Raw genomic sequence first — 19,517 nt, 5'->3', positions numbered from 1 at the left:
TATTCAAGTTGCTGACTTTTGAATGGTAAACTACTGGAGATGGTGATAGCTTGGAGCCTGCTACAAAGAGTTTTGGCTTTGGGCTTTTTTTATATGTCTGTGGTGTCCCCTGCAAACCTTTGAATCCGATTTCCAGAGCTAAATCTTGGAGTCCAGTTTGAATGCTCTGAGTTTAGATTGAACTTGACACAACAAGTCAAACAATTGCAGTTTTTTCATTTATAGTTGTTGCCGAAAGAGTTTCTGGCTGACAGCACCACAGGGATGTGTTGTATGTTTTCCACAACTTTGACTACTGACTATGGCTAGAGGAGATTACTGAATATGTGTAAAGGATACTTGAAGCTAATGCTTTATTATGAAAAAGGTTTAAAATGTGACTTTCTTCTTTTCACAATGGAGGGAAAGGTGTTAAATTTTTGTAAAGTCAAATGGTTAAGTCATACGTCATTAGTTAGACCCTCTCATGCTTGGGGACATGCTTGGGGACCAGTGAGAGTTTGGTTCATTCCCTCAAAAGATTATTAACATTAAAATATTCAAAAACTTTTTTTGCAAATAAATATAATTTACAGACAAGAATGATGTCAGTTTTATCACCTTCAAATGTTTCTCAATACGTCCAAAAGCACCAGTTCTGTCACCTTTGTCTTCTGTAAACAAACAGAAACAAAATTCACAGTAGTTCACAAAGGATGTCGTCCATCAAGACCATGATCACAACGTTTGGTTGGCCCGACATCAAATTATGAAAACTGGTTAAAAACGGTAACAACAGATTTTTCTCTTTTGAACAGTAGTTCATGACTTCTTTACCGAATAAAGTCACGACGAATCACATTACTAAGATAAGAGCTTTTCCCAAAGTCTAGTCTCTTCCTCTCTATTGTAAGTCCCTGAAGGCATCACTGATAATTCTCAGTGTGGCATCATTTGTTTCACTCCGTCTGTAACCTCCACCTCTCCTCCTCCTCCAGCTAAGTTCTTTTTCTCTCTCTCATACTAAGTGTTTTTGTTCCTTCCTTCCAACGTACCTTTATTTGTTTCCTTTCTCTTTCATTAATCCTGTTTTCTTCTTTTTCTTTGTCAAGGTCAAGGTCTTTTTCCTGCACTCATGGCTTTAATAGCTTTCCTTCTCATTAGAGATAAAAATAACCCGGCCCTCTGCCGCCGCTAAACTGTCTCGACTCAGCAGTGGAACTTGAAGATGATCAGGACGATCCTCTTGTACTCCTTCCTGAAGTTGTGGTTCAGGACGCCGTAGACGACGGCGTTGAGGCAGCTGTTGAAGTACGCCATGAAGTAGCTGGCCGTGAACAGCCACTCCGGTATGGCTAGGCTCAGCCTGGAGTCCAACGCCACCGCCAGGCCAATCAGGTTGAGCGGCGCCCAGCAGACGGCGAAGAGCACGAACACCACAAACATGGTGAGGAAGTTGCGGAGGTCATGCGGCTTGATTTTGGGCCGCGAGTCTGGCTTGACCCTCCGCCTCACCTGGATGACCAGGATCCAGATGCGCAGGTAGCAGTAGGTGACGATGCCGATCGGCAGGATGAAGTGCACCACCACCACCGTGATGGTGTACAGCGAGCTGACCGACTGGGCGAAGGTACAGGAGTAAACCCGCGGGTCGTACTGCAGCGACTCCACAAACCAGTTGGGCACGATGGCGAGGATGGTGAGTGCCCAGACGAGCACCACGTAGCACATGGTGTTGCTGTTGGAGAAGAGTTTGTCGTACTTGAGGCTGTGGCAGATGTAGCAGTAGCGGTTGATGGCGATGCCGGTGATGTTGAAGATTGAGCCGATGACGCTGAGGCCCATGAGGAAGCCGCTGATCTGGCAGTGGATGTAGCCGGCGATCCAGCCGTCGTGGAAGATGGCGGTCAGGACCAGCGGGTAGGGATAGATGGCGACCACCAAGTCAGCGAGGGCCAGACTCACCACGAAGGCATTTCCTGGAGATCAAGAGGAGGAAGATGAGTTGTGAGTACAACAAAAACACAACTACACATTAACTACATCCACCTCTTCCTCAGTGCCAGTTGGTAGATGCTCCAGCCCTCCATGACCTTCTACAGATAAGTGGTCATAGATAACGGCTGGACAAATCAGATCAACAACACGAAGATAAAACAAATCATCCAAACTTCAGCCAATCTCCTTCCAGGTTGACCAGTATAAGGAAACTGTCCCAGCTAATAGTAGCTTCTTAGCTTCTTAGGCGGTCTGCTTTGTATATACATAAATCATCTCCTCCCAGATTATCCAGTTTGGGGATGGAATGCTTTTCTCTGTTTTATATCGTTGTAAATTGTTTAAAGTTGAGTTTTAAAGCATTTTAAAGACATCAAGTTGGACAAGCATTGAAAGATTATCAGTAAGAAAATGTATTGTTAGCTGCAACCCTGATGTAAATAAAACCCGCCAGTATTTCATGGTTTATTTAGAGACGCAGAGAAGCAACTCACAGGATTTGAGGCCAACAAATGTAAAACCAACACAACAACAAGTCGTTTCCTGAACAGAACAAACACAAAAAGCAGAACAACGGGAACACGGTGTTGCAGCAAAACAAAAATAACAAGTCTCCAAGTAAACAGATGAAAAGCTCACAGCCGAACTCGCAGTCAGATCACATTCCCCTCAAAACTTTAACAGCATCTGGATCATTGCGCTCTCCAAATCTCATCACCGCCGCTTTGGTGGCTCCACCGTCATTACGGGCTAATGAATACAACTGTCCAGTCCGCTCTCTAACTACTTTAGACAGCACACCTCGTCCAAGAAAGTTCATAATGGAGTATCGCTGTTCCCCAGGAGAGCCGTAAAAACAGTTGCAGCTGGGTTCGATTTTATTCCAGTACTTCGCCTCGGACAAATACTGTATTCTCTGGCCCTGCTGATGAGCTCTAAAGGTCTTCCTCTCTCTTTAATACACGGGGGAGTCAAGTTTGAGGGCCTGATTTAGAAGTTTAACATTTACCTGCCGCCCCGAGCGAGACGTGCTGCATTTCAATTATACCTTCCCGCCATTAGTGCCGCTGTGGAGAGCTGCCTTCATGAAGCTGTCATTAGTATTGCAGGAATGTCCTCTGTCTCAGAAATACAGTATTTACCCTCTGATTTAATGGCGGCAGCTTCTGTAGAGAAAAGTTTTAATTTTTCCCAAAAGGCCCGAGTTGCTCATTTGAATTCTCTTTTGCTTTTCACAATCATCTCAGCTGATTTAGCAAGAAAAATAGTTACGACTGATTTCTACAGCCGTTCTATAAACTACGTGAATTGTGTAGAAATATCATGTTGTGGCAAGGCATCTTAAGCTTTTTGTGTGTCTCATTTTGAAATAACTCTTTGTGCCAGCAGGTGGCAGTAGTTGGTATGTGTCATTCAGAGGGGGAGAGGTTAGCTGGGAGGCTAGGAAGAGCTACTATTAGCTGGGAAGCTAGGAAGCGCTACTATTAGCTGGGAGGTTAAGTAGAGCTACTGTTTGCTGGGTAGCTAGAAAGTGCTACTATTAGCTGGGTAGCTAGGAAGACCTACTATTAGCTGTGGAAGCTAGGCAGTACCACTGTTGGCTGGGAAGCTAGAAAGTGCTACTATTAGCTGGGAGGTTAAGCAGAGCTACTGTTAGCTCGAAAGCTAGGAAGTGCTACTGTTAGCTGAGAGGCTAGGAAAGGCTACTATTAGCTGTGGAAGCCAGGAAGTACTACTGTTATCTGGGAAGGTAGAAAGCGCTACTATTAGCTAGGTAGCTAGGAAGAATTCTTTGTATATAAATAAACAGCGCCATTGTCTGGTCAGTAGATTAGCAGCTGCTGCCACTTATGGATCTCTGCTGCTGTTTCATAACCAAGAACAGAATCTGAAGGACAGAAAAAGGCTCTTATCACTTATTCATATGATCATTTCTAATAGTTGTTGAATGAATGAGTTAAACTCCTCTTCCACAGATCAGCCCTGTTGAGTAGGTGGTCTTTAATGTGACCCGGGACTCATTGTGTGTTCACATTACCAAAGGAAGGAGGTCACATGTGTCCCAGACCACCTCCACATGTTGACTGAGACCAGATTACTCAAATGCGTCCTCAACACGTCCTGGGAGTATTCATACCTGGACACTTGTGATCAGATCAGAAGGTCTGAATGGGGTCATGGTTTTCCTGCAAACAACAGTTTGTCTTTATGTAGATCGAATGAATTAATAAAAGTCTTCAACTCATTTTATTTCATGTCAGGAAAGTTTAACTGTGAAAAGTTAAATGTTTGTGTAGTTGTGATCTGTCGGCATCAAAATTTTAGACCTGAAGCAAACCTCTTGAAATAAAATCACTCTGAACCCCTCCTGTTTCCGTGCCGCTCCTGGTGTAATGGATATGTTCTTGTTGAAAGCTTTTTATCAGAGTGCACGCTGAGGCGGTGTGGTCGTTAACCGTGGCAGCCTTAATAACACCTTGTTCTACCTGCGTTCAGCATTCATCACCCCGCGACTCCATCTTCATTATGAAGGAGCTTCGTTGTTGATATTCTGGACGACGGCCTCGTTGCCTGCTGGAGGATAGTTAGAGAAGAGCCGAGGCTCCAAGCTCTGAGGCAAGAGACTTGTTAACCGCCAGTCGATATGTGTTAGACCCCGGTTCTGCTCTCTTTATTACAACGTTTGCCCTTTTCTGCACTTCCCCTTCCTATTGTGTCAGCTACAGACATACTGTGTGTTAACGATTGATGAATTAAAAATGCCGCCGGGGTTAAAGGTTCAATTCTCTGACTCATGAGGAAAACTCATTAGAGGCGTTCATGCTGTAAACGTATAGATTAATGGTTGTAGGAGCGTCTGATAGCAGGTGGTTTTAGTTGGTTCTCAGCATCTCAAGAATAAATCATATTAAAAACTCAATTATTTGCAGCAAAGTCTTAATTTTTTATTTATCATTAGGGATTGATGTTGTATTTGTGATCCCATTCTTTCAGTTGCTACCCAAAGTTCTTGACTGTAGGTGAAAAGTGAAAGCTCAGCCTTACAGGTCAGCTTCCTCTTCACTGTACCGGATCGATAAAGAGGCTGCAGACAAATCCAAAGTGTGGCTGGACTCAGCCTTGGGGAAAGGTTGAGGAGCTCGGACAAGTGAAGGGAGGTCGGAGTAAAGCTTTGAACGATGCATCAACTGGATCAGTCCTCCAACCAATCAGAGCTATTTTATTGTGAACAAATTCCAGATGCTACCAAGGATTTTTATTTACACACATCAATGTTAGTTCACCACCTGAAGCTTTCAGTGCACCTATATTTGTGTTTATTTAACCTTCATTCTACGATATTGGATGGTAAAAAGTAAAAGAAATCAAGAAACAAGAAATCACTAGGATCTGTTTACTAATTAAAGGGTCCGGAGAAGACATGCTACCAAGAAAATGTATTGATGTAGCTTTAGTTTTATCTTTAAATGCATTTGATTTGATTTTACTTTCACAGGGTGGAGCGATACAAAGCACACCGCAGTGGACGCCAGGGTTCTGAGGCTGTTCAGAATAAATATACTGGATGAATGTTGGCAAACAAAGACTGAAAGACAGAAACGGAGACGAGAAATACCTTGATGTCAGTTCACTAGCTGGAGCTTTAAAAGCACCTACACTGTGCTGCAGATATTGGATGGTAAATGTCTGCAGCACAATCTGTTAAAAGTCCAAATGGTAAATACATTATTGAGTATTAATATTGTAAGAATTGTTTTAATTGTTATTTGGGGGGAGGGGTGTCTGTGCGAGAAGGGTTATGTTGCATTATGGGAAGTGTAGGGTTTCTCATACTAAACAGCCAAAGTGCTCTTTTAATCCTGAGAGAAACTCACATCCTACCCTCAGAGAGCTCCCTCATGATGAATGAAACACAACCAGCGATGTTAATCAGGCCCTTCATTAAGACAAACGACGACTTAATTAGCAGAGATTTTCATCAGCGAGGTGTGATCTTTGCCCCCAGAACGTACCGAGAAGTTACGGTAGTTTCAAAGACATTGAAATGCAGATTTATGCAGCGAATGGTTCCAATATCTAATCAGATCATCTGTTTCGCAGGGGGAGCAGCTCCATGAACTGTTCTCCTGCAGTTCTGCGTTGAAGGTTGAGGCAGACCGTGCAGCATGAAGGAGCTTCCAGGTAACCATGGAGAGAGAGAGAGAGAGAGAGAGAGAGAGAGAGAGAGAGAGAGAGAGAGAGAGCGCACTCGTTTTGATGTGTGAGTCTCGACTCCCTTCCTTCAGTGTTTTGTTTGCTTCTCTCGGCTCGCCAAGGACGAGCTGCCGCCGGTGTATCTGATCCTGACGTCAACTCCCGACTGCTGCCGGCTCTGTGCTGAGGTGCAGCATCAAGCGCCGCTGACAGGTTTCAGCTCGTAGGTAAAAATACACTTTTCCTGTTTTCATGTTTGGATCTGGGACGACGAAAATGACGCACGAGGGTCGGTGGTTGTGGAGCTGATATCGGTCATTTAAAGGGTCGGGTTGAGGTCTGTGGTCAAAAGAGCAAAGCCACCAATCAGAGCTCTTTTTTTTTGTAAAATGTTGTTTGACACTTTCACATTTAAACTTCTGAATCCGTCTGTGAAGATTCTCAGTCATCTAAGTCATGGTAAATATTAGACAGCCAGTCAACACTCATCCATCTTAGTGCCGCCTTCGATAGAATAGTGACCCAGGTCTCGTTGTGTGTTCACACCACCAAAGGAATGAGTTCCCAGTCCACCTCCCAGATCCGATCTCTCAAATGCATCCTGGGTTTATTCACACCTGCGCTTTAAGCTGGTCACTTGCGATCGGGTTCCCCGGGACGGATGTTGGGACAGAAACCCGAGTCTAATCACTCTCGAACCAAACTGTAAATATTTGGTCCTCTGGCAGCCTCACCTGTTCACCTTTGTTCACGTTATTCTGCATATGTCTACAGTCATCTGATAGAATATGTTGTCTTACTGCATCTGTACTTCATCTTCTTGATTTGCACAATTGCTGCAGCATCGAGCATTTGCAACCTTTTTCTCAATGGTTATTCCGCATTCCTGTCACGTCAGCCTCGTAAATACCCTTCATGTCAAGATGCCGTTGTGACTGAGAAGCTCAGATTTTTCTGAAAGCTCTGATAAATGCGACTTAACTCCAGCAGCACTTGTAAGTAAATGGAACGACTGCGAGGAACGCACAACAAAGGACAATTTAAATAAAGTAAATGTCGTTTATTATTTAAATTGCCTCCCGCAGTGAAAGCCACGAGTTGAAACGTGTCGGTCTAATAAAGTTGTTCTATTTACTACAAGTGCTGCTCGAGTCTTGACCTTCCTAGAATTTCTTTAACTCATTCACACACCTTTGCAGCAGGTGAGGTCGCGCAAGAAATACAACTATTTCTAAACTCGACTTGACAACATGGAAGTGCCTGAACCTCTGACATCAACCATTGATTTAGGTCATAAAACACTTAATTTAATTCATGACATTTATGGATTTTGTCTGTTTTTATGTCACCCATCATGACATAAAAGGTGCATCAGTTCAGGGCAGTTTCAGAGAAATGAAAGCCCTTGTAACTGGAATTTTAAGCTACCTGCCCTGCAGCTCTTCCACTGGGAGTCCCAGTGCAATCTTGCTTCTTGTTGCCGTTTAATGATTGGCTCATGAGCACGTCAATCAAACCGTTGCTTCCTCAAACACATACTCAAGAGTGCAACGCTTCCCGACAGGTTATGCACACTAAATTGTGCATTTATCCACATTTTTAAACCATGAAAACTTTGTGTGGCTGCCTTTAAATCTGCAGACGGTCAGTGTTTGATACCCAAAGATAGTTTTGGAGATTTCACACAGAGCAGATCGAGTTAGAAAACAAATTTATTTCCAGAGTCATGATCTCAGGCTGCAGACTTTAAAGCTGAACAGGTTTGTTGTTGCATCTCTAACGCCTCCAGCAGCAGCAACAGCCGCGTCCTCTCCAACTCTGAAAGCAGCCGGTGACAAACTATCTGAGTGCTAAAAGGAAATTAGACAAAATAAATCACAGTATTTTGGCAGCTCACTTCAGGCAGGTGTATGGTAGCGGTGGCGGCGGCAGTAGACCAAGGTGCGGCGGGTCGTCTAAGCTCAACCCTCGTCAGACGTGGAAGCAAAGAGAGGCCGTAACAGAGGAAAAGCCTTCCACCACAGCACTCATTAGGCTTGTTAATCTTCCCACCAGCTGTTGCTGATATCATAACGTCTCTGTTCGTTGCAGTTCAGAGAGTTTTACTATTATGCCTCATTATTCTGATATAATATATAGCTATAAGATGCACTGCATGTTATTATAATGCATTTAATCAGAGCAAAGTCCTCCAACATTTCATTTAGGATTCATTTGTCCAATCTAGGGGACTGTGTTTAAAACTGTTTGCAATTCCTTCACATTTGAATAATATCAAGTTAGAGCTGAAAGTCTGCACTTAAAAAAATAATTTAAAAAAAAGTCTGATGTTTTTTTGACTGGTCCATCCACCCAGACCTCCTTCCGATACAAATCTATGTCTCTGGACTTCCTCTTTTTATACTAGTTATAATAAATATCAAAATAAAAACTGGTCCAGTTAGAGTTAAGTAAATCAATATGTGGTTGGACGCATCGAGCTGACGGTCGGTCGCGGACAAACGGTGCACAAACATTTACACAGCATCTGTCTGAATAAACTATAGACTGGCTCCTTACAACGGTTAGCTCTTCCTAGCCTCCCAGTTAATAGTAGTTATTCCTAGCCTCCTAGCTGATAGTAGCTCTTCCTAGCTTCCTAGCCTCCCAGCTAACAGGAGCTCTTCCCAGCCTTCCAGCTAATAGTAGTTATTCCTAGCCTCCTAGCTAATAGTCGTTCTTCCTAGCTTCCTAGCCTCCCAGCTAATAGACGCTATTCCTAGCTAATAGCTAGCTTCCTAGTAGCTAATAGTAGCCTCCTAGCCTTCTTCCTAACCTCCTAGCCTCCCAGCCAATAGTAGTTCTTCCCAGCTTCCTAGCCTCCCAGCTAATAGTAGCTCCTTCTAGCTTCCTAGCCTCTTAGCTAATTGTAGCCCCTTCTAGCCTTCTAGCTAATATATTTATCTGTATTGTATTTGACTGAAATCAGCCTCACTGTTTACAGCCAGAGCTGCATTAAGTCCTTGTTAATTCCAACCCATCGTTTCCCAGAGAGAAGTCAGTGTCAGCCCTTTATGACACAAGATTGTCCATTTCTGCTTTTCCTGCAGCGAGCGCACACACAGTTTTTTCTAAAGGCGCAGTATCCGAACATCCAGAGGGGAGTTTCCATAAATATTTCTTTGGCCTGCTGGCCAGTTGTGACCTTCGTGGAGCAGCGCTGTCACTCGGAGCTGTAAAGGTTTAATGAAGCCTCGGCTTTGCTCTCCAATCTTCATCATGTCTTGAAATCTATAATGAACCAGCAGGATTCACTAAGTAGGATGAAATAAAACGAGACAGAAGTAGTGAAGCTTTCTCCCCCCTGAGACCTGCAATGTATAAAATCAATTTATGATTATGTAATTAAAATGCTGCAGCCTGTAAAGTTCTCTATTTTATGCACAATATTTATTGGTAAACAAGCTAATCACTGCTGATGAATAGGACAAAAATTAAACATGTCTGTCCCCAAACAAATAATCGTTCTCTATCTTCTAAAAAAATGACATTTAAAAGACTTAAACTCATCCTACGACTGAAGACACCAACTGGAGTCAACTTCAATCAACAACAACAAAAAAAAAAAAAAATCAATCGCTCATTATGCGTGAATGATGATGATATCAGATTATAATTACTGACGCATTAGTTTACATCAATTAACAAGGAGCAGCGAATTAACCAACGCAACAGTTGTCAAATAAACGCAAAGGAGTAGAAGTAACCGCATTTTCCAGTTTACTGAGCAAGTAAAGCTCTAATTGCTTGTGTTGAAGATCTCTGTTCAAACTGCTCCGACAATCCTCCACCCACAATACTTATTTGCTCGTAGCCCAAACAATTAGATTAAATCAGAAATTAGATTATCCTGAATGATCGGGGAGCACTGAACGCACCACTTCATGAGATCTCACAAGTTAATGGATATAAACAAAACACTGCACCCTGCACTCCAGTCCAGCAGGTGGCAGCAGTGCACCTGTAAGCAGTTTTGCCGATCGCCAATGAAACCAACTGTAACGTAAAAGTTTGCAGTGAGAACGAAGCAAACAAAAGGATAAGAAAATTCTAAGATTGGAACCAACCAGTAGCATGCTAGCTAACGTTAGCCTAGAGGGATAGACTCTTATTGGAAAATACTGATGTAGTCATACAGTTTTTAAAACCTAAATACTGAACATGTTTGATTTTAATCTTGGTGACGACCCCGATGAGTCTGTGAGGTTCATTTGGTTTAAAACTGGATCTGTTAACATCTCACATTACCAGATAAGCTGGGCTGGAGCAAGAGAAATTGAGCAGATTTCCTCTACTGACAGTCGTGAGGTTCAAATTGATCAGTTGTTACCACCTGTGACCTGCCACAGGTGCGCCCAAATCAACTAGGATTGAAAAGGTTTGGGTTTTAACGCGAAATAGATTTGACAAGAGCCCTGAAATGATGAACTAATGAATGGATTCACTTCAAAACCACCAAACAACTCATTGCCACCTTCTGAAGAGAGCTCACTGGTTTACACAACAAGCAGACGGGAGCTCTGGGGCTCGTCTAGATCCCTCAGAGTGAGGCGTCGAGATGAAAATGAAGGTCAAAGAAGAATCACAAGCTCATTTTAAAACAAGCACATCCCCTCGGTTGGTGGCATTTCGGGCGCAGGATTCCTTCCCGCTGCTTTCCAGCTGTTGCAACCGTTTGGTTCAAGCCTCGGCACCGAAAGCCATCTGCTGAGATTTACTCCTCGCGAAGCCGCTCATCATCCCGACACTTAAAACTGATCAAACTCCATCTGTGAGGGATGATAACTTTTATCACAGGACATTAAGGATATTTGGATATCACAGGCTTCAAGATGAAGTGTTATCCCGTTGATTTAGAGCAGATTAACAGCGTTTTGTGAGATTATTAGTTCTGTGTGGATGCTACAAGAAGGCAGGCTTAAGGCTTAAGTTCTGGACCACTACTTGTATTATAGAGAATTATGGAGTTTTGAGTTGATTTTGGTTTGGATTGTGCAGAGACAGGAGGACACGCGTGTGCAAAAGCATATAAGGCAATACAAACACACAAAGCAGAAACCAAAGTGTAAACATGTAAAAAAAAAACACCAGTTGTCTTTCCAAATGTTCTGCAACAGATGGAAAGACCCACGCACGCCTTATTGGTGAATAAATATCACATCTTTGTTTGCAAGAAAACTCCACAGGGTGAGCGTTGGTAGCAATGCATAAAAAAGAGGCACGAAGAAAGAAACGGAGGCAGATTTTGTAGAATAAACTAAGAGAAACAAGATATAATTGCAAGATGTGATCGCTTCTGATTTCCTGAATCGATTCCAAATCTGATTCACAGGATCCTGATTAGATTCAGTGTCAATTCATTTAGAGATATGTCAGTTTCTGAACAATTTTATCTAAAACTAACATTATTGTTGTGATTAGTTCCAGAGATTTGTGATATTTTTACAATATTTTCCCTCTAGTTTCTCATCTTTCATGTGTCTTTGCTTTTGTCCAGCTCTTCTCTGTCGTCATCCAATCACCTTTCAAGTATGACGTTGCTCTCAAATCCAGTTAGTCCCAAACGATCTGATTGGCCCGGCAGATCTTTGCAGGAGCATAATCAGTTCCCAAGGGAGAGACTCCAGACCAACTTTCTTTGATGATGCATATAAATGGTAAACTCTGACCTCCTAATAACCATATAAACACTTGATCTGCTGGCTTCTCTCTGGCTGGAATCTCGCATCTGAAACAAGGTTAGAACTAGTTTGAGGTTTCTTGGAGACGTTTCATCCAAGTGGCTTCAAACATCTTCCAGGAGGAACAGAAACATGTTCACACAGAGTGTTAGAGAAGATGAACCAAGCTGGAATCCATGTGGACAGCAACGTTGGAGACGTGGAGACATCGTGGTTCATCTTCTAAGACGCTAGACATTCAGGGTTATAGATGAAGATGGAGGAAAACATCTTCTCTTTCATTCTCTTCTTACTCCTCCACCTTCTTTTTTTCTCCGCCTTCTGCTTCTCTTCCTTCTCCTGTTCCTTCTTTCGGTTCCTCCATCCCATCTCTTCCTCCTTTTTCTTCTTCCTTCTTCTCCACCTTCTTCTTCCATCTTTCTCTTCTTCTGCTCTTTCTTCAACTTCTCATTCTTCTTCTTCCTCTTCCACCTTCTCCCCATTCTTCTCCTTCTTCCTCATCTTCCTCCTACACTACCCGCTTCTTCTCCTTGTCCTCCGTCTCCCCTTCCTCTTTTTTTGTCTCGTACTCTGTCTACCTAATCTTCTTCTTCTTCTTCTTCTTCTTCTCTTCTGTTTCCAGGAGATGTGATGATGGAGACGTGGAGACATCTTGGTTCATCATCTTCTACTGAATGAATTCAGGGTTGGAGACAAAGTTGGACAAAGACTCCTCCTTCCTCTTTTCCTGCTTCTTTTTCTGCTTCATCTCCTGTTTCTTCATCTTTTACTTGTCCTCCCCATTTCTCCCTCTTCTTCTCCTCTTCCTTCTCCTTCTCTTTCTTCTTCTTTGCTTATATTTCCAACAGATCCGACGCTCATGTATCTGATCAGATCATTTTATTTTTTAGCGCCCATGGAAATAGTTCATCTCTGATCCGAGGAAATATCATCGCTCAAATCTAGATTTTCTTATTCCCATTATAGGAAGGCAAATAAGACGACAAAGCGACGGATGTGTCAGCCCTTTTTATGCCCCCTAATCCAAACATAACTGCAGCACTAATGAAGGAAAGATGTATTATCTGAGTGACATTTTCTGCGGCTGACTGTTTCCGTATGGGACTGTCTTCTCTGCCTCTGGAAAAGGTTGAGCGTCGCAGATCCACCGGCCTTTGAGATAAATGGAAATGCTCTGACTCATTCAGATTGATTTCTACAGCTCCTGCACACTTTCAGGGACAGCAAGCGAGGTTGGGTTTTAGTTTGGGCAGTTGGTCAGGACTGCTGGTGACGCGAGACACAATGCAATCCCCCCAACCTTTTTCAACTGACTGCACAGACTTAATTGCCTTTTTCAGACGGTTACAGCAATGATTCCTCACCAAGAATACACTAACAAGTTCGTATTTACGGGTGTTTTAGGCGACACGGGAGGGTGGAGATTGTATATGAAGGTCTGATGGGGTGGGGACGGAGAGAGAAGATGAATTGAGTGGGAGGGCTGCAAAGTGGAGGAAAGAGGAGAATAATTCAGAGGGAAGAAAGCGTCGAACTCAAGATGAGAAAAATCCTAGAGATGAGAGGGCTGGAGATGGATATGAAGAAAGAGTGGAGTGATAAAGAGAGGACAGGGAGGTCATTGAAAGAAGAGGAGAGTGGTGGAAAAAGGTAAGAGGAAGAGTCCGGAGGGATGAATCAAAAGGAAAGGACAAGAAAGGCCGGAGATAAATTGAGCCGAGAGTTGAGGAGATGGGCCAACGGAAGAGAAGGGAATGAGGGAGGAAAGGAGGGAGGGAAGGGGAGATAAGAGAGGACAAGGATGGGAGAAAACGATGTCTGAGGAATAAACGAGAGGCGAGCAATTCATCTGGCTTTTTCCACCCTCAATCGTTACATTCCCACTCTCGGATTCCAGAGATCCTCCGTTTGTCAGCTCTGACAGGAGAGGGAATGACGGGACAGGAGCTTTTATGTATTGATGCATGGCTAATTTATCACCGTGACAAAGAGGCATGACTGAGACCGAGGTGGCAGATTTAAACACTTGGAAAAATGGTCTTGGTTGGAGATGAAGATAAGAAACTTAGAAACCTGCCAGCGCTAACCTTTTTATTTTGTATGTATCACTCTGCAGCCAAGACGTCTACAACTAAACTAACCCTCCTAGCACGTTCCAACAAAAACTCTTAATGTCTGCTTTAGGCTGAGACGACGCAAAACAGTTTTTCAGCAGCTTCACAATAAACGCAATTCAGTGCGAAGCAGTTTTCACCCAGAGTTAAAGTCTTATGTCTTCTAAGTGCAACTTTTTGGGCTAAAGACAATCAACTAGCACATAAAGTTGCTTCAACACACCCTGTACGTGCACAAATTGTCTAGAAACACAACTCACTGCTACGTTTTCTCCTTTAGTTCCTCTTTTGTTCTGCACGTTACGCATTAATTCTACGATAATCTTGAAAACAGGTTGATCTAAAGAAGACATGGGAACAAGACACTTCCAAGCTTCCAAGCTGCACAGAGGAAGGGGAAGAAGTTTGGTGTGACTCTATTTGACCTTATTTTATAAAGTTTCAATCCAAGTTTATTTTCGATCTACGAGGTGTTTGAATCAGTAGCTGTGGATTCTAACAAAGATGTATTTCTGCAAAGATCCAAAACTTATTTCCGTCCATTGCATGGAATCGATTATGCAGTAGAGAGTCACAAGGTGGATTGGAGAGATGGGTTAGACCCTGGACAGGTTGCCAGTCCATCACAGGGCGAACACACAACGAGACAAACACAGACTTAGAATCACAGATTAACCAGAGGAAGCTGGAGAACCAGAGGGAAAGCCCACGCAGGCACAGAGAGAACAAGCAAACCTTCTACAAAACCACTGGCAATACTGGCGTTTGCACAAAATCCATGTTTGACTATCATCTGTAATTCTGCACATTTAACTTCTAGATGATGGATTTTTCTCCCTAGGATCCGAACGCAACACGTTCCTCTCACTATAAACTGTTTGATCATCAAAAAGTAAGAAAATATTCAAATAAAATCTGAGACTGAGATCAAGTTTTAGGATTATGTTGTTTATTGTGAATATTTCTGATTATCTTTTATGAATCTTGCAAACCTACCTCACAGATTTATGAACTAAAAGATTTTTCTTCTACAGCAGAGGTGTAAATTTGACTCTCTGAACTGAATGGGAACTTCTACAAACCTTCACTCATGCATTAACGCCCCTGAACACCATCCTCCTGTTGATTCCCCCGTGTCCATTAACACAGACGCTGGGTTAAGTGCTTCGCTAATTGCCGCATCCCTCGCTGGCGTTCAATGACTGGCTGTAGCCTCCATGATCTCCTAGCTGATTTAGAAACGACTTGACCCGGTGACCTTTATGACCTTTTTCACAAACCTCTGTCTTTTTTGATTGGGACAACATTGTGAATTGATTTTCCTGCCTAGAGAAGTTAAGCTTCATTATTGCTCCAAAATAACTCATCGACATCTTCGCCAAAACCTTTTAAAGTATTATTTTCTCCTTCTGAACATGAATTAGAGCCAGAATTGATTTTCTCTCTTTGTGCGTATGTTTGATTAGTCCTCCTACTTGGGTTATTTATGCACAGCAGTGCTCTTGAGTGTTTCAAATCCACAACAACAGTCTGGCTGTCAGATTTCGACATCGATTACATCGAGTTACCAGCTATTGCCTGACGGAGAGACAGAATGTCACATCACAGAAGTCTTCAACCGGCTGGATAATCACTGTTGTAAGACACAAACGGAGACAAATCTTCTGTCTGAGCAGCATGTCAAACAACATCATGAGTGCAATCATCCACAGCAGCAGAACAGCTTGTAGAAGATCAGTTAGAGTCACTCACATGGAGAAAGTTGCCGAGTATAATCTCCTGAAGGAGGAACAGATGCACTTTATGAATGATTTTTGAACTGTGAGCATGTGCAGATGGGTCCACTTTAAGACGAGGTGGTAGTAAATCATATTTATATTTATTTCTTTTTAGAAATGTTGTTTTATTTTCCTGAAAATGATTAAAAGTATAATAAAATGTCTACTAGAAAGATTTAACTACTTGAATATAATAAAAATAATAACCACTACAAGGACTCCAGACTTTCAGAAGTGCACAAGCAAAGCGAGATGATCTGAACTCATTCTGTTGAGCTGGTTTCTGGACTAACAGCTGTACCTGCTTTCCTGAGTTTCCTGTTCCTGAACACGGACACGATGACCAGCAGGTTCCCGATAACATCCACCACGATGGTCGTGATCAGGACGCCGGCCAGCAGGGTCACCACCCACGGGAAGGACTGGTGTTGCTGACCCGGAGCCCCTTCCTCCCCCGCCGGCGTGGAGTTGCGCGGCCCCAGGGTCCCTTCCACCATGGTGGGCTCATGGTCCTCAAGGGACATCAGTTGCGGAAGGTGCCTCGGGTCGACGAGTCGCATCGGTTCGTGGCCGCGGAACGTGGGTCCATTCAGCATAACGCACGGAGGGTCCGACTAGGCGCACCCTGGAGCTGTGCGCATGGCTGCGCGCAATGGCACCGGAGCAACGCGTCCTCTAAGCGCCCAAATCTCCAAACGAGGCATCGTAGGACATCTCAGGTAACGTAGTTTGGTTTTTATCTTTGACGTGTCTGCCTGTGGGGACTCGTGTGCCGACGCCCAGAGCGAGAAAACGAGGAGAAATCTTCGCTGAGCAACGCAGACCTCCCCAGTGGATCGCCTAGTTCCTGGAGAGCTGCAGATCTCGTGTCGCCCGCTTCATCTTGTGAATCGAGTCCCGGATCAAGGTTTCATTCACAGATACGCCCCCGTTATTCACGCACCGTCACAGCTTCATTCAGCTCCGGCTGCTCCGCTCCGTGTCGCTCTCATTCAGACTCTCGGGTGCGGAAAGTGACTTCAGCTGAAAGCATCTGAGTCCGTGTAGAGCAGCTTTACGCGCCTTATAGCATCCAACAGTGATGCACTCCCTCTCTCTCCCCTCTCTCCCTCTCCCTCTCTCTGCTCTGGAGTGTTTCTCTGACACAATTGGTCCACATCATCAAACCAGGGGTGCGCTCTGTTTCTTAGCCTCCTGTTTAATTTCATTGTCCCTCTTTCCTGACCTTTTAGTATTACATTATCCTCTCATGTCCTGTTTCATTTCCCTTAAATATATCCACTTAAGGTTCTGCCATAGTGTGTTTGTGTTTGTGTGTTAAATTCCTGTGAAATTAGATTTTAAAGGCTGATGTAAACTCACATTATGCAGCTGTAATAGTCCTGGAGAGGACCGTTGGCTGACATCCAGGGAGAAAATGGCTGATTAAGAACTGAAGATGAACTCAAATCGGCTTTTAGAATTTTATTTATGAAGGCGAGAGCTCGACATATCTCAAAATATTTGGCCTCAGCGCTTTAAAAGTGTAAAGGAGTTTGTTTTATTCCACCTCCAGATACGTTACCTGGACTTCGTTCACTCTGTGAAGTTTGACCTCATTTCCTGACACTGAATGTTTGGAAAGTGACAGCTGGACAAATTTGTGGAGGACTGATTTCTGCTCAAGGTTTTATTTTTGTAAAGGATGTTTTTACTGCTACCGTTTAGCTTTAGTCTTCCCTTGTCTTCTCCTAGAGTCGACTGGATTCAGTCCAATAAATCTTTCAGTCAAAGTTAATGTAGTGTGGAGAGGGTAGCTGGTACCTTGTGTTCTCTACTCCAGAAATGTTCTGGTCATCCAACGCTGCCATAAACTCCCTAACCCTCTCTGGAAGATGTTTCTCCTTGACGCTGTCTCCAGGAAACTCAAGTGTTTAAATGATAGGACTACAGTTAGTGGCGGGTGGGTGTCAATGTCGGCATTACCCGAACTGCACTTGGTTTATACTCCCACAAAAGATCCACATGCCAGTGGAGTCAAAGTCAATCAGAGAGGGGCCCAAAATTAAGAAGCGACTCCAAATCACGGGCCGACCAGAATGAATATTTATTTAAAATGAGACACAATCTGTCTTTTCAGATGTGTTACCAGAAATCATTCATACAGGAATATGAATATGATTTTTTCCCAAGCCATAATAAAGAATTTAGAATAAAACCAAGCTCAATTAATCTCACTTTTTGAGCTTTTTCTACGTTAGCAGGGCGTTTATCAGAAAAGCTGATAAAAAGACAGATATTTTAGTATTTAGTCCTCTAATGCCTGTGGCTTGAGCTTTTGTGGGTCAACCATATAGACTGATGTAGCTTCAGAGCGCCACACCGCCGTACTTTACCGATACGTTGCTGAGGCAACCGTGAAATTCTGATGAGGTTGTCAATAAAGCTAGGAGGGAGAGCTGATTGACATAAATGCCTGACGCCAAAAGGATGCATGCAATACTGTACACCTACAGGCCAGTTCTGATAGATAAGAAGTGTTATCTTGAGAACCGGATACAATTGTCTTGAGTTTGGGCCTTGAGTTTGACATGTCTGCCCTACAGCATGGGTGTCCAGTACGCTGATCGCAATCGACTGATAGATACGTGGTGCAGGTAGAGCGGGTCCTATTCAAAAAAAATTTAAGATGTTAGTCCATCATCGATCCTCATTTGACATTTGACTGACGTACAACACAATGACAGATTGACGAGGCAGCCAGTCTGAGATCTCAACGCAATTATCAAATAAATTCACGTTTGTGCAAAAGTCATGACACACACACAAAACAGCTCTGTTCGTGGTTCTGAAACGGCAGTAGAGGGCCATTAAGCTTGTTGCATACTCCACGAGAAGCAAGACATTTGTTCTCGCTCCTAAGGCTCTGAGAACAAGAAAACAAGTTTGTCTGATTAGGTCATTTATACTTCACGAGAAAATCAAGTAACTGAACTCCAGGGAAGTCCTCATAAGGCCCGTCCACTGCTGCATATGACTCACATGCTAAGCATTGTGGGAGATGAGGGAGATGGACGACGAGAGGCGATTTGCTCATTACTTTCGGATGTCGGCCAGTCGTGTCCGTCGGATTCAGCATGCACCCACTCACAGTATGCCGATCTCCACCCAGAAGAGATTAGCGAGACTAACATCTTTTCCACGACCACAGGATGTGTCTTTAGACATGGTTGTTTTAAGAAATGAGAAGCTACTCATTGCATCAGTTGGGGTTAAATAACTTGTTGCCTGCTGAAGATAATCATGCAGTAATTATCCAATAGGAGGCTCCTACCTATTTGATAAGTTAAATCCAGGTGGAGACTTTTTATTTTGGCCAGGCAGTGTATTAAACGGCTTAGAAACTTACTGAATCTATTGCTGCTTCAAAATAAATCAACAAATTAAAAACTTGCTGAATTCTCCTTTAATCAGCCCAGACTTTATTTCTTTTTCTTTTTTTCTAAGCGCGACTGTCCATGTTTCATTTCCAGGTGTCAAAGCCAGCTAGCGAACGCCTCGGGGTCTAAATAAAGCCTCTCAGAACGTGCCGAGGGTGAACGTGCCCTGAAATCACTGATGGAGGTGTTTATGCGCGATGCAGCGAGAGATGGAATATGTTAATAAGAAGCTTGTATCTCCTTGTTTTTCCTCGTCTCTCATTCAGCAGCAGTCGCGCGCAGAAAGCGTTGCCACGTTCTGGTCAATCATCCCAA

General features: G+C 43.4%; 1 protein-coding gene across 1 annotated transcript; it reads right to left on the bottom strand.

Annotated features, from left to right (window-relative positions):
* Nucleotides 1-1,149: 1,149 nt before the first annotated feature.
* Nucleotides 1,150-16,384, bottom strand: mtnr1al (melatonin receptor type 1A like). Its single transcript, XM_084549770.1, has 2 exons — nucleotides 16,085-16,384; nucleotides 1,150-1,958 (listed from the first exon to the last, which is right to left on the bottom strand). Exons 1-2 carry the CDS (start codon nucleotides 16,377-16,379, stop codon nucleotides 1,189-1,191), a joined length of 1,065 nt encoding a protein of 354 aa, XP_084405896.1. The 5' UTR covers nucleotides 16,380-16,384; the 3' UTR covers nucleotides 1,150-1,188.
* Nucleotides 16,385-19,517: the final 3,133 nt, after the last annotated feature.

Source organism: Chelon labrosus (genome assembly GCF_963514085.1).
Source record: "Chelon labrosus genome assembly, chromosome: 8".
NCBI classification, from domain to species: Eukaryota; Metazoa; Chordata; class Actinopteri; order Mugiliformes; family Mugilidae; genus Chelon; species Chelon labrosus.
The sequence above is the reverse complement of the archived record's forward strand: the minus strand, read 5'-3'. Positions and strand labels throughout refer to the sequence as shown.

What these genes read in the sequence shown, in the direction of transcription:
- mtnr1al (XM_084549770.1), bottom strand. Translation starts at nt 16,379, where the DNA reads ATGCTGAATGGACCCACGTTCCGCGGCCACGAACCGATGCGACTCGTC. An exon ending in CAGGAAACTCAGGAAAGCAG is followed by an intron (nt 1,959 to 16,084) that starts GTACAGCTGTTA and finishes CTTGATCTCCAG; the next exon opens with GAAATGCCTTCGTGGTGAGT.